This window comes from Chelmon rostratus, chromosome 21 (genome assembly GCF_017976325.1).
Source record: "Chelmon rostratus isolate fCheRos1 chromosome 21, fCheRos1.pri, whole genome shotgun sequence".
Lineage (NCBI taxonomy): Eukaryota > Metazoa > Chordata > Actinopteri > Chaetodontiformes > Chaetodontidae > Chelmon > Chelmon rostratus.
The window spans coordinates 13,259,370-13,275,347 of record NC_055678.1 but is presented as its reverse complement, the minus strand read 5'-3'; the positions used below and the strand labels follow the sequence as shown (position 1 = coordinate 13,275,347).

At 46.5% G+C, this 15,978-nt stretch overlaps 1 protein-coding gene across 1 annotated transcript; it reads left to right on the top strand.

Moving 5' to 3' along the window:
- The first annotated feature begins 13,229 nt into the window (after positions 1 to 13,229).
- On the top strand, positions 13,230 to 15,654 carry prr35 (proline rich 35). Its single transcript, XM_041963391.1, has 2 exons — positions 13,230 to 14,629; positions 14,835 to 15,654. Exons 1-2 carry the CDS (start codon positions 13,230 to 13,232, stop codon positions 15,652 to 15,654), a joined length of 2,220 nt encoding a protein of 739 aa, XP_041819325.1.
- Positions 15,655 to 15,978: the final 324 nt, after the last annotated feature.

The window sequence follows — 15,978 nt, the reverse complement described above, 5'->3', positions numbered from 1 at the left end:
TAGGCCGCCTGTCTGACTGATTGTGACCTGCTACGCTCTGATCATAGCTAATTGGTGGCCGGTGGTGGTGGAAGGAGGTACCCTAAATTTGATACAGTGGCTATTGTTCTTTTGTTTGCTTCAGACAGGTGAGGGGGGGTCGAAAACATGGCAGTCATGGCACACTGCGTCAGTTCAGACTGAAGCATCTCAGCATATTGGATAGATTGCCATCAACATTTGCACAGACATTCATGATACCCTGAGGATGAACCCTGCTGACGTTCAGGACTTTCAGATTGAAATATGTCAACAAATATTGGATTGCTGTGAAATCTGAAACAGAAAATCATGGTTCCCAGAAGATGAAACTTCTTATTTTTGGAAATCCTTTAACTTTTTTTTTAATTTTTGCGTTTTGGGTGAAATTTCTCAGCAGCTATTTTATACCTTATCCTGTGAAATATCTCACGGATTGTGTTCATGGTTTCCAGAAGCTGAACCCTAGTAATTTTGATGCTGATGACTTTTCCTCTGATGGCACCACGAGGCTCACATTTGTGTTTTGAGTGAAATTCCTTGACAACTATTGATTGGATTGCTGTAAAATATGGCGGAGATACTTAAATCCCAGCAGAGTGGCCGTAGACCCTCTAGTCTTTTTTAATTTGCACATATTAATGAGGCAAACTTCATCTGCTGATGAGGATCATGGGATTTAATCGAAAACTCCACACAGCTACTTTCCTCAACTACTGTTTCAGCCTCACTGAGAAGCATAATCCAATACATATCAGAACAATACCATTAATCACATTTTACATGTCAGATTTGAGGGTTTCTCTTATTTTGGACTTCCTGGGGGTTGCTGTCAATTGCAGAGTGAAAAAATTAAAGAAGAAATGTCCTAACTGATCCTGTCAGTCAGTTAAAATCATTCTGGATCCTTCTTGTCTTTGACTTTGACTGTTACCAGGCGCTGTGATCCACAGAGACAGAGATCCAGAGGACGTCAGGGCTGGGATGAGCGCCAGAGACAGGGGGTCTGTCGGGGGACTCCCGGGGTCTTTCGTTTAGTGAATTATTAAGGTTTACTAATACTTCATAAATCTCCTCTTTGTCCTGTCCATTACCAGCCTGTCACATCCTCTCGCCACTCCTAGACTGACTCACTTGCTTCATCTTAATGACAGAAGTTAAACTGTGTTCCAGAGGAGATGGGGGATGAGGGTTGCGGGGGTGGGGTTGGACTTGGGGAGGTGGGGAGGGGGCAACAGCACTCTGCAAGTAGGCCCCAGGGCTGGATGGCTTGGTGAGGGTGCGAGTCAGTTCAGATTGTGTGCTTGTATGTGTGTGTGTGTGTGTTGTCTTGTGTGTTTCTCATTTCAAAATCGAAGTATAAATACGCGCTTGAAGACAGTGAGTGAGTGACTGCATCAGAAGAAGAGGCCAGTGTGTATCATTTCTTACATTCATGCTTCCTCATTAACTCCCCACGCATCTACACCACCAGCTCGCTCCCTGTCTTCCCCCTCCTCCTCCTCCTCCCCCTCCATCTCTCCTCCTCCTCCCAAAACAGCAAACCTTGCCTCAGTGCGTGCCTGGCGGACTCTCTCCGCGGTCTCGACAGCCGAGCTGGTCGTTGCCCCGAGCGCTGAGGAGCTGTCGCCTCTTGTTAGTGTCGCTGTGGCGACCCAGAGTCCTGCCTGCCTGCTCCTTGATTAGAGAGTGAGGTGGATGGAGTGTGTGTGCGTGTGTGTGTATGTGTTTAGTGGAGGAGGCGGGGTGGGAGGGGGGTTGCTACTCAACTCCCCTCCTGCCTGCAGAGCTGCTTTTAAAGATCAGTGATTTGGTCAATTGGCCTGGCAACTCCAATCCCACGGAAGGTCACTGATGACTCAATGGACCAGTCAGTGAGGCAGGATGTCATGTCACTATGTGTGTGTTCATGTTTGTGTGTGTGTGTGTGTGTGTGTGTGTGTGTAAGTTATGGAGCCCCTGACAAAATCAATGAGGACAAAATCTATAAAGATGTGATCAGGATGTCAGACATTCACAAGCTTGTCCAGGCCAATTCAAAATCCCCCTTGAATTACAGTAACATCAGATCAGGTGAACCATGGACTGTGTGCCGCTTTACTTAGCGATGGGCCAATGCAATGCATGAGCAATGCAACCCATAGCTAATTATACCCAGTATTACAGTACAACCCACATTCTTTTCGACTCTTCTCTATTTTCTGTTGCTGTACACATGGCTTATTCTGTTAATCTTGTATCTTCTTGTGAAACACTTTGAACTACATTTGACAGAAATGGTGTTATATGTGGTGCATCCTGGTAGACGTGTGTGTATAACCACAACATAACTGTTCAACTTTTTGCTGCACATCAAGCCCAGTCGTGCTTTTCCTGTGTTTCCTGTTTGTATCTCTCCTGTGAACTACTCAGTGAAGGACAAATGGTGCCAAGAAAATAAATCTGAAGTTGAACTATTCACGTGAAATACATATAAAAACAAATATAATCCAACAACTGGGTTCCATCACTGTATGTTCAGCACAGGAAGAGAGAACTGAAAGAAGTGCGCCTCTGTTAAACAAAACATTGCTTGTATTTCTATCTCATCCTGTAACCTTAAAGTGTGACGGATGGTGGCTGACCTTGTGACAAACTTTGGACAGCCAACTGTCCGCCTGTCTGCCTCTGGATGGCCAGGTCAGTGAGTTGCTAGACCCTGAGGGAGCCATAAATACTGTGTGTGATTTCACTTCCTATATGCCCTGCCCTGGGCACAGCTGTCCATCTCTGGACAATTTCGCTGCCCAAAGGGAGGACTGACTGGCTCTGTGGACCTTGTACACAAGCTGGCCATCTGTTTGGGGCTGTCTTTCATTCACCCCCTGGAAAACAGAACCAGGCAACTCGGTTCATGTTGAATTAAAATGACATTGAATTAAAAAAACAGACTGAGGTTTCATCTGACTGGAGCGAGCAAAGATTCCCCAATTAAATCAGCATGATTTGTCCCCCAAAAAGCAAAAATGGCCTGATGCATGATATGTCAGATTTAAGAAGGCATGCCCCTGGTGCTGGGGGCTGAAATATCTCAACAACTATCATATGGATTGCCATTGAATTTGGTACATTTGGCCGATATGCATGGTGCCCAGAGGATAAACCCTACTGAGTTTGATGGTCCTCTTTCATCTAGCACCATCAGGTAGTTTTCAGTTATTCTATTCAGTGAGATGTCTAACATCATCTTGAAGAACTGGCTCAAAATTTTGTGCAGACATTCATTGTTCCCAGATGATCTATCCTAATTGGCCTCTCCTGTCAACATCAGGTCAAAGTTTCAGTGTGCTGCAGTATTTGGGTTTTAAACCAAATACCAACAAAGCTATTGACATTGGTGTCAAAAAAACCTCTTGATAGGAGCGCGTCAGTTTTAGAAAACTCTCAAAATTGCAGATTACCCCCCCAACAACCTCACTCCTACTTTTTGCCTTGCTGCAACGGCACACTACTTGCTGCACTCACGCTGGATGTGCTGTACATCAGCAGGTGCAGAATTGGCCTACAAAATGTCATTTGCATCATATTCCAAAAATGAAGCCTGACAAAAGCCCTTCTTTTTCAGCAAAAATCCATACAAAGGGAGGGACTCAAAATAAAAGACACTTCAAAAAAGACGAAAAGATATCACACATTCTCCATTACCCATCTCCTGTGTATCACAGCTCCAAATTGTTGGATGTGAGAGGAAGGAGTCTTCAAGCGCCAGTGAGAATACACGAGAACGACAGCCAGTGAGAGGGAAACAAGACTTCCCTCTAGCTATGGCTTCCTGACTTGTTTATTTGCTAACTGGGTGGAGGGTGGGGGGGTTGGGTGGGGGAGAGGGTGAACATATGGTTTGCTAAAACATGGACTTGTAGTTGGGAGGCCGAGGCACCCTAAGGGATGGAGCTGACGGGCTTTGGTCCCTGTCTCCCTCAATTCCTCCCGCTTGGACAGCCAGAGCCGAACAGCCGTCCTCCAGGAGTTAGCAGCAGAGTGCAGCCTCTCGCTCCCTCTCCCTGCTGCTGCCCTCACCCCCACACCCATTCTCAGCCAAACCCAAGGAGAGATGTTGAAGAGGGGGAGGTGACGGGCTACTGGCTTTGGGGTGTACACGGGGAGGGGGGCCTTGGCTGCAGCTGGGAAACTGACTGACACCATCCTCTTGTCCCTGGTCCCCAGAGTGTGGTGCTGCGCTGAGCCCTGTTGCTGAGGGAATAGAAGCCCCGTCCCCTGCAAGAAGACATGCTGGTGCTGTGGTCCCAACGCATATGGACGTTTGCTGCGCATTAGCGTTCAGATTTCGGACACATTTGTCGGGTAACGGATACTCTCTTCTCTGGGAATTTGTCAGAGCTCAAAGTGAGGACAGCGAGTGAGGTCAGGAGCTTTGGTTTTAAGAGTAGATGGTTGTCGATGACCTACCAGCTACTGCAGCTTTCTTATACAGATCACTGCACCGGGATAGACAGTTAGACACACACTCATACACACACCCTCAAGGTCTATGTGTTTACGGACACACTCACTCGCTGGGATCAAGGCGCTAATGTACACACATGGTCTCACACACCCTGAATTGATGAACAAACATATGCACACAGTCACATACACTCCCTGTGGGTCAGTGACTTAATATGCACATACTTACACATACATACACATACACACACACACACACACACACTGGGTCAGTTGATAGACTTACACATGCACACGCCCGCACACACCCTGAAGGTCAGCGGCGTGATGGACAGCGGTCCTGATGTGCTCTGACAGACTCGGCTGCTTCCTTTCATTTCCACTTGCTTTTCCCCCATCAGGTGACACCCACAGGTGCCTTGGCGAGAGAGACCCCGCCTCCCGCGGGTGTGTTTGGGGGGCAGCTGGTGGAAACGGGAGGGCGGAGACGGAGACGATGGGCGAAAAAAGCGGACGACCGAGGCACCAGCTGCTTCCTGTCAGTGACCCGCAGCACAGGCGCCGGCGTGAACTCCACCTCTCCTCACACTCACAGATATATGAATGATAAACAGTGAACGTTAGGCATCAGCTGCATCTCGTTCCAAACGAATGCCTTTGACAGACTGATATTAACAACCCCCTCTCGCCTACTGATTCTGCTGCAGAGTCCCATCCCTATCCGACGTTAAGACTCAGAGAAGGGCGTAGATCTCTGCAGAGAAAAATCCAACGAGTCATACATCCAGTCATGGCTGAACCTTCACATTTGCCCTTTTCAGATATCAAGCCAGCTCACACTGAAGGCTGTGTTTTCACCTTGGAAAATAGCCAGTGTTCGTCTAGCCCTCCTCTGTATAATTGTGTGTGTTCATTTAAGTGTGAAGCTGAAAATGTCTCATTGTGTGCTCCCAGCGCTGTTCCCTGACATACTGTTGGGGCAGTTCACCTCCGAAAAGGACACTTGTCTGTTTTGTTGGGACTTTTGGATGTAGAACGTGGGTCTTATTGCTTAAAAGACATCAACGACCTTTGTGAGGAATAGTTTTGGGAACGACGCATGCCAAGCGTTTGATGAGAAGATTAATACCACTCTCATGCCCATTAAATGTGAATGTAAAGTCAGCAGCCATTTAGCGTAGCATAGCACAAAAAACAGGGGGGAAACAGGTTGCCTGGCTGTGTCCAGAGGTTACAAAACCCACCTACCAGCACTTCAAAAGTTCAATAATTAGCACATAGGTAACGTGTGGGACTAATTCATGGCTGGGAGCAGGGATTTCCCGAAGCTTTGTCATCACCATCATACTGACACAACCAACCAGCAGAGACTCCAGCTCCTGGTAAATAAATAGTCCTACACAAACCCCAGTAAACCCACTAGCTGTCATTTTGACATTTTTTGTACTATTTAATCAAATGAGATCTAACATGTTATTTTGTGAGTTTTATAGGTGCTGGATGGTCGATTTTTTTTTACCATTAGACAGAGCCAGGACAGCTTTTCCCCTGTTTCCAGTCTTTATGCTAAACTTGCCACCTGCAGGCCGCACCTTTACATTCACCTGACCCGATCTTCTTATTTAACTCTCGGCAAGTAAGTGCCTTTCCCAAAACCTTGAGCTGTTCTCATAAATTTGTCCACTACGTTGTGAAAACCTCAGCATGTCTGGTGCAGATGCGTCAAACCTACAGGAGGAAGAAATCTGAGACATCAGTCCAATCGTAGCAAAAAGCAGTGGTGCAGTTCAGTTCTGTACGTCAGAGCCATCTGGAACGTGAATGATAATCAAGACCATTATCATCCCAGTTGCAGAGAGGCTAAGCAATTTGAGAGAGAGTATTCAGCTGGAGATCCTGGGTTCAAGCCTCTGCTGGCGAGGGTCTATCCAGCTTAAGTGTACTTGATCAAAACACTGAAGCTCCACTTGCTCCAGGACAGCTGAAGTGCCTGGAAGCAAAAGAAAAAAAACACTAGAAATGTCCAATTTATGCTCCCACATTGTGAAAAATTAGCTCATTTATACATAAAGCAGCTGCAGCGTATATAAGATATATTATCGCAACAATGATGTAAGACAGTCATTAGCATGTTAAAGAATGTTGTTGAGATTATGGTGATATTTTGAAGTCATAAAACGCACTGAAGACGGTGCTGAAGAAGAGCAAAGGAAGCCACCACGGGCACGAGGTTGTTTTGTCACTGTGGCTGTGTGTTCGTGAAGCTGAGAATGGCTGTAAGAGTTGTTCTCCTTTGAAAATGAGGAGAAAGAGGGGAGGGGGCTGGTGAATAATTGATAGTGGCTGAGAGCGATATGAGTTTAGTTAATGTGCCCAGCAGCACAGGCTAAGAGAGGAGCTGTTAGCTATTCCACCTCAGGCCTTAAACTCAGGCAGTGGAAGGAGCTGAAGACTCACCCTGGGTTAGTGGTCGCTGTTTAGTCATCCATCTTCCCATCTGTATGTTGTTCTATCGCAGCATATAGTCCATCTTGTTGGATGGTGGGTGCACGCGTGTGTTGAGGATTTTTTTCTGTCTTAATTTGCATGGGTTCGATTGTGTGTGTGTGTGTGTGTGTTTGGAGGCATCTGCACAGCTGGATCTCGCTGGTAGCAGTGTTGTTGCAGCCCTCAGGTTCCTTCCTCTGAGTGGTAATAGAGTGCTCCTGTCAACCTCCCCAGATGCCGCTCCATAAGGACCCTCAACTCTCTTAACTCGCCAGGAGAGTTCTGTGCTCACACTGCAAGTCTCAGCTCCTTCTTACGCTTTTGCTGCTGAAGGTAAACACTGCAGTTTGGATTTAGACAATACTCTCATAGTTGGAGTGTGTAAAAAGTTTTTGGGAGAGTGTCGGTTTGTTGAAGAACAACGAATGAATCGTGAATATAATGAAGGATGGATTAAAATAATAAATACATTAGAAATGATATAAAAAGCAAAACAAAACAAAACAAAACATGAACAATCAATGAAATCGGCCAACTAAAGACTCTATAGCATCCCTCTTTATACACAACAACTGACATTCATCATTATTCAGGCTAAAGTAATTCATAACCATTCACAGTAAATAACTAAAACAATGCTTCATGCATGTAAAGTGGGAAGATCATGTGGGTTCACTGATTTGTACAGAGTGGAATTGTGGATCAAGTTTTTCAAATATAGAAAATAATAGTTTGTTAGTGGAAGTGTAAGATAAGACTTTATTGCTCCCACACTGGGGAAATTCACTTGTTACAACACCAAGAATAAAGCTGTAGAGGCTGTATACATCATAAAACATATAAACATAGTGCGTGTCTTTGAATGTAGCACCAAAGTCATGTGATCTCTCTGACACGTGTTTGATTGATCATTTCAATGACTCTTTAACACACAGAGTGTTTAATTGAGGGGGAGGATGCAGGTCTCATGTTAACATGTAGACTGATGACAGAAGCAGCACTCTTTCACTCGATCAACCTACTGATCCAGCATGCACCCGATGGCTCTGTGGCCACATTATAAACAATGCAATCCTATTTTTATTTTATGATCATTCATTTGAATCATTTAATTATTCATTTAGTCATTTAACCCCATCCTAATTTACCCTTTCCTCACAACTATATATTATAGAACTATTTTTCTATACCAGCTATGCCACATATTTGATGTTGTTTCACTGTAGCTAAAAAATATATCACATTTATACACAGTGATATATTTAAAACCAAAACACAGTTTCCTCATATTCTTCTATTCTAGAGTTATTTAATATTTGATTTATTTCCCAGTAAATCCACATGAGATATTTGACATTTCTTTCTCAGAATTTAAAATAAATTTGTAAGAGTTTGAAGGAATGATTGTAATGGATCATGCCGGGGTCCAATCAACGATGTTAGCCGTCATGGAGGCCTCTCTAACACTGCAAGCTACTACATATTTGTGGATCTGACAACAAAGAGGCTGAAGGAGGTGGCAGCACTGAAGGAGTCGGTTCTCACTTAACACACTTAACAAGAGAAACTGACACTGTCTCCCAAGTGTCTCTGTAGTTGGACAGAAACAGCTTCTTACTCTCCTGGAAAAATAACTGACATCATCTCCCTTGTGCCCGTGCTTTGAGAAGCGGAGGCTCTTTCTCCTGCTTCCTCCTCCTCCTCCTTGTCATAGAGCGCTGCCGTCGTTCCTCCTGATTTACCAGACATCCTCTTTCCCCTGCTGTCACATTTGGTACAGATGGTTAGGCTCTATGGCGCGGCCTGTCAGTCTCCATTTGGCCACATCGACGAGACAGCGGCTCTGATGGCTCGTGAAGGGCCCCCGACTCTCCCAGCACCCGGACGCTGACATTTCTCAAAGGGGGCTCGCATGTGCGCTTCCCACCCAGCCAGAGGAGGGAAATGAAGAACCTGGAGTTGACCTAAAGCCTGCCACAGGCTAAGAGAGCCAAGGATGGAGGGAGTGTGCGAGAAAGAGAACTTGGAGAGCGAGAGGATGGGGTTATACTTAGAAAAGGTGTAAGAGAGAAGAAAGAGGAAGGGGAGACAAAGGGGTAAATGAGAAGGGCAGGTGAAGTGAGGGAGGACAAAGAGGAGCGAGTCTGAACTGTCAGAAGACACACATGTCAGTCTTTGCCTGTGAATGTGATCTTACAGCTCATGTCTGTAACCCACCCAGTGCCCTGCTGCACACTTCCTCCTGAGGTAGGCTGCTCCTAATGCCACCCCTCTACACCCCCCTTCACCCCCTACACCCCTCAACAACTCGTTGCCTGCATAGCATTGGCGATGGAAGTGAAGTGAAGAACTCCCAGCCAACCCCAAAACACACCTCTACCATCACTGGCCGACCTAAACGCTCACACTTCTGTGTTGGACAGTCATGGGGAGGTATGCAGGTGTTTTTTACCTTAACACACGTGGACACACGCACAAACACACAGGTGCAGTCATGAGGTCACAGATTCACATGTGCTACAATTCTTACTGTAAAAAAAAAAAAAAAAAGGCCTTTCAAACATGTGTTCTCTGGTGAGCAGCACAACAGAGGATTGCAAACTCTCCTATATGAAAAGATAGCTGCTGTATAAACAGAGAGATGTGAGGAATATCCTCTGCACCAGGTAGTTTCCGTCTTTATCGTAGTTTCTGATTGCCACAATCAACCTGGATTTAAACACACAGACATACAGACGGACAGACAGATAGAAAAAATTAACAAAAAACAATGAGGAAAGAAAGAATTGTACTAGCTGTGTTTTAATTCTGCTGGAAATCATCGTGTTCAGAGCATTTTCTCATGTTCTTATAATTCTCATAATGAAAGAAGAAGTAAAAGTTGATTGAAAACAATAAATTGTTCATAACAAACTTGTTCAGGAGTCTTTTGAAACTGCGGTTTAAGCGCAGGTTTGTTTGTAAAAAGTTTATTTGGGGTCTTAAGTCTTGTCCCTGCTGTTTTCTATATTGTTAATATAGAATATATTTTTAATGCCTTTAAAAGTAGTTAAAAAACAAAAACTTCACGACAGTCCGCGGAGAAATGCGACACTGAGCATCCCTCACCTGGATGCTGCAGATAAACACAGCTCCCACTGCTCATGTTATTCAAAAACAATGAAACACACATGGCCCAATCATGAGAGGAATTAACCCACACAAATGTCACCTCCTTATAAAAAGAAACCATCACTAACCTAACCTCTGCCAATATTGTGTAAGTTGTTATACTGCATCCTGGCTGCGAGGTAGAGACCACGTTTGACAATCCGGGGGGGTGGGGGTGAGGGAGGAGGGGGGTGGGCTGCTGTATTGTAGCGCCTGCGGCCAGTGCTCCCAGTCAATATATATCTCCACACTCGCTGCTGCGCTCCTATTTGAGCGGGACGCGCTGCCCTCTCAGTGCCGCTGCAGAGGAGTGACAGCCAGCCTCACCGGGACGCTCTGCAGGTACGGATGAGCACATTTCTCCTTCCAGGCGGCATGCGAGCGGGTCAGTTTGTCCAGATTAAGCGATTTTTGATGAAGGAACTTAAAGAGAGGCCTGTCAGTGGCTACATGGCGCTTTTTGCGTGCGCAGAGAAAATGCTTTTGCTGTTGTCTCCTTTTGAACTGCTCGTCTTTTACTTTGTAGTTTTTGAAACACATTTTCATTTTAATTTGAATGCACTAAGGTGGTTGCTAGTTTTTAAGGCTGAATGTGGACACAAGAATTTATTGAATGTAGTTTTCTTTATTTACATATGTACACTTTTGAAGTTAAAATCCATACTCTGCATTGCCTCTAATTTTACACATGCAATATTGCATTATAAAATGTGATTCTAATGCTTTTCCTGTAAGAATCTATCATATTAAACTTGTATTAATTTATCAGCAGCAGCATCTGGAGTTTGGTTCTCAAATTTAAATGCCAGTGAATATTTTTTCCATTTGTGCGTGGTTTAATTTATGGCTTTTATTTATAGAAAACTTGTTGTTTTTTAATTGTTTGCTTGCAGCATCAAATTGAGTGACAGGGATGTTTGTTTGTGGCTGATTATATACGTTTGTGCTCTCTTTCTTCTTTTCCAGACTGCCGGCTCATCACCCTGACAACCATCTTAGGTAAAGTGTTTAACTTAAAGTGTGAATTTAAACAAGACAAGAGCTCAAAAACAGTCCGAGTTGCAGTCCTTGTGTGTGACGAGTCTGTCCCCCAGGCTGTCAGCGGTGTGTTTGCTGTTGCATGTAACTTGTCAAAGCTTTTAGTGTGTGTGAACCTCCTTAATTGCAACAATAGATGTTCAAGCGGTTTGGCTTGTTTGACCATCAGCCCTAAAAGCTCAAAACAAGACCGCAGGGTTTGGATATGGGGCAGCGGGGGGCCAAAGTGCACAGTCAGTGGAGAGGCGGGCGGATAGCAGTGGCCAGAAGAGGAAAAAAAATCTACTGTAAAAATGATTTTTATTGATTGGATCGTAGCAGCAGCTGTTAGGCTCCATTATGAGCTCAAAGCCCAGGTCAGAGCCTCGGGGCGGACAAGTGAGCCAATCAAATGGTCAGCCACTAAACGAGCCAATTCTGGGGGTCCAATTGGGGGAGCATTTGGCAACAGCCTGCCATCCTGAGTTAGACTCACTGTGCCTTTCATCATCACCCGTCACCGCGCTGTGGGCTCTATAGATGAGGTCGACTGCTGTCTCTCTCAGTATAACCGGCCATCCGTCACCTGGGTTTGCTTCACCGGCCTTTATCTCAAAACTCTGTCGCGACCAGTCTGCGTGAGACAGAGAAAAGATTGGCTGGCAAAGTTTGTTTTTACTTCGCTTTGGACCCTGAGCATCACGCAGACTTTCATCTTTGAATTGACCTGGGGAAAAAAGACAAAATAAAAGCCTCAGAGCAGAGTGTTTCAAAATGAGGAGCACACTCCTCCTCACATCTTCTTTCACCGCAGGCTTCACCCAACGGCCTGGCTTAAAGTAGAAGAGGATCACAAAGTTTCTGTGATTTAACAGATGAAAAAAGCAGTTATTCTATGGTGTTCAAACTTATTTAATGGGACTAGAGAAGAGAGGGATTTAATTAAACTAATGCAAGGGATTTCCTGTCTTTAATGGATGATGAAGTAGGGCAGAAATAAAGAGAGGCTGAACAGTTTGCATGAGTAAATGGATCAGTTTAAAACTCTGAACTGCAGGTGCACAAGCTGCGCGCCAAACACGTCAAAGATATAACGAAGACAAAATAAAATCATGTTTAAAATTGTAAATTAATTCAAATATTTTTACCCTGCATTACCTTAAGACTTAGTTACTCTCTGATAATCCATCACAATTAAAGCTTTCTTAAAATTGAAATTTAAATATATTTCATGCTCTAACGCCTTATAATTATAATGTAATTATGTTACTATTTCTTATCAAGTAATAAAGTATGACCCAACTCTCACTGCAAAGGTAGTAATATGAGATAGAGTACAGGAGAGCAGTTGAACTTATGCACCATGTCCTGACCCAGATCCCAGACCTGGCACTAATGACGCCCTATAGGCATGACGCCAGGCTCTCATTAGGAACCAGGCCTCCAAACCCCCCAACTCCTCTCTCCCATCCGCACCCGCCTCTATGCAACCCTCAGCCTGGCCACGTTGTGCCTGTAGCCGGCCTCCGAGGGTCCGGCCCTACACCCGAGCGGGCCTATGAGTTTTGCGCGGGCCCCCTGCACAGGTGCAGGGTCCCCTGCGACGGCCCCGTTTTGCCCCCCAGCACTGGACCCTGCTAGCGCCTGGTACTGCAGTGGAACTAATGAGTAGTGGCAGGTACAGTGAGAACAGGGCCTCCCTGCAGTTAGGTTAGTGGCAACCCTCAGCTTCGGCAGACAACAAATGTGCTCTCATTGTACACATATGTGCATAATGATATATACCACCCATCAGTGCCCATGCAACTTTGTCTCAGATGTTTCTTACGCAGCTGCCCCCGTTTCTCAGAGCCAAAACTGAAATGAAATTGAAAAAAATAGGTGAAACATAAAATATCTGATCTGAGTTTGTTGTTTCTGATCTGTTGACGTTAACTGTTTTTATGAGTATCACCTTCGTTCATAAGAAACTGTCTTGTGCGTTCACAGGTTCAAGAGATGCTCACTTTCATCTACCTGCCACACAAAAGATAGAAAACCTACAAATCTATCTTGAATTAATCATCATTTTTATACGATCGCATAATCTTTATAAATATCAAGAAGCAGTCATGTCCAAGGACGACGCCTGTAAAGTGACGTCTGCCAGCAAGCACAAGGAGCGCAAGCCGAAGAAGCCTCACTATATTCCCCGGCCATGGGGCAAACCCTACAACTACAAATGCTTCCAGTGCCCCTTCACCTGCATGGAGAAGTCCCATCTGTACAACCACATGAAGTACAGCCTGTGCAAGAACTCCCTTTCTCTGCTCATAGAGTCAGACTGGCCGTATAAAAAGGGCAACATCCTGCACCCAGAGCAGCTCCGACCCTTTCAGCAGGCACACGGCCTACAAGCTACTGGGAAGGATGGGCTGGAGCAGGTAACAGGGACTGTGGAGAGACAAAGTCAACAAAGGGCTGAGGAGGAGGAAGGTGAGGACAGGGAAAGCCAGGGACCAGGAGATGAAGAGGACGGGGGGCGAGGAGAGGGAGTAGAGGTCGCTGGGCAGACGAAAGAGAGCTCCGGAAACAACAGAGGAGACGCCGTGGAGAGTGCGAGCAAGAAAACCAAGCAGCCAGAGTCAGAGCTTCTGATGGCTGACATGCTCTCCCTGGAGGATCAGCTTTTACGAGCACGCTCAGTAGAGGTCGAGGCTCAGCTCAAACACTACAAGCTGTCCAAGACTTGTCTAACAGCTCCTGGCCTGCTGTCAGAGCAGTGGCGGCTCTTAGCGTCCAGCCACACGAAGGCCAAAGCCGAAGGCGCTCAGCCGAGAGTGAGCAGTTCAATCCCCTGTTACCCTCCCCCACCCAACCTGGTGGATTACCAGGATCCCACTGGACTCAACCTGTCAATGCTCGGGGTGGGCTACCCCATCAGCCCCAGCCTCTTCTCCTACATGAACTCAGCCATTCCCACTGCTGCCACAGCTGTCACCGCCCAGACGCATGCGCAGCTCGCCCAGCTTCCCTTCCTGGCGTCGGCTGCCCAGCTGATGCACCCAGCCTCCAGCACCCACACCGACAGAGCTCTTATCCCCCCTCGACTCTACTACCCCTTCCTGTGTGAGCACACATTCGGTCCGGCCTCCAGTCAGAGCGATGCCAGCAAAGTGCTCAAGACTTCCCCAAACAGCCTAGAAGCGAATCCCCTGTCCGGCTTCCAGCCGAAAGTTAACCTGTGGAAAGTGCCGGCTTTGCGGCCAGGGACCACCGCAGTCTCCCCTGCTGGCTGGGTGTCACCTCAGAGAGACTCCCCTGACCACGGCTACAGGTTGGGGGATAAACTGCAGGCTACAGCCAAGGAAGGCAAAGCGAGCTGGGGGCTCAAGAGGACAGGGGCCCCACTGGGGAACCATGAGGTGCCTGTGGAGAAGAAGCCGGCCATGGGTTTCACTTTGGACCTGCTGAAGAATATTCAGACTGCATCCACTCTTAACATGGCAGCGGACAAACTCTTCCACGGCAGGTAAAGATTTGCATAAAATTTCCTTATTTTGTAACAGTTATTGCAAGTAGTAAAAGAAGTGGCAGCAGGAGTACAATCAACACTTTTTCCATCACGTAATTATCTACAAGGAATATTATACCTGCAGGGATATTTCATTTTGTTACTGTGGTCTCAAATGTTATATATTTACAAATGAAAAGCCCTAAATTTCTCCCATGCTCAGTTTACAGGATGCTCAGCTGCAGACCCGGCCCACAGAACTGTGGTACAGCGATCCTCTCACTAGTCCCACCAGTGAAACCTCCTCTTTTTCTACCTGTGGGGGACCCAATAGCCAGGAGTCGACTGCTGCCCGGACAATGGGGGAGGGAGCATCAGAGTCGGTGGCTGCTCTCCTCAGTGACCTCTCCAAGGCCTTGCAGGAGTACCAGGAGGCTGAGCGTAAAATCTCCCACCTGGAGAAGGAGGACCTTCCCGCCCAGCGCCACCTCTGGGAACACCTGAGCAAAATCCGCAGCGAGCTCTCCCACATCCACCAGGCGCTGGAGCGGACAGCTCGCCAGAGCGACGGGCCTCTCGACCTGTCGGTCAAGAGGGGCTCGTCGGATTCGGTCGGCGACCACGGCATGGGAGAGGATGGAGGCCTTAAGGGCAACACCACAGAGACCGAGGACGAGGACGAGGAGCTGGAGGATAAAAAGGAGGAGGAGGACAACGAGAGCGAGAGGAAGGCGATGAAGGCTTCGTTGGAGAGTCGTAAGCAGTCGCTGGACATGCTGATCAAGATGAGTCAGGCGTCGGTGGTGAACACTGAGGTTCTCTCTCCCGGTGGTCTTGGCATGCGGCCCAGTTCTGCTGAGGCTTTATGGCCGAGCAGAACCACCAAGTGCGAGGCGGACTCCAGCGTCCTGCTCTGCCCTGACGGACGATCAGTGGTGTTCACTGACATCCCCTCCTCTGCCAAAGCCCCAAAGAGACCCCCGTCCATACAGCGACTAGAAGCCCAGTGTCCCCCGAGCCCTTTGACAGCTGCTGACAATTAAATGTCTGCTCCTCTGACTGGAACACATGATCCCACACAGTCGTTCAGTGCAGTTGTCTTCATCATTACTGGCATGTCTTTGATTTTCCACTGGCTGGACGAGGGCTCTCACTCTTATTTTCAGTTTATCTTCACAAAAACAACTCAAACATTATGCACCTTATAAACATATAGAGAGTGAATGAAAGAAAAGTCGTACAAATGCACTATGGACATTGATTGTTACAATAAGATTCCCCTAAAAACAATTTTAAAATGTAACAATCAGCACTTAATAATTTCCATCTGCCTCATTTGAACAATTAAGTCCATTAAAATCATGTTG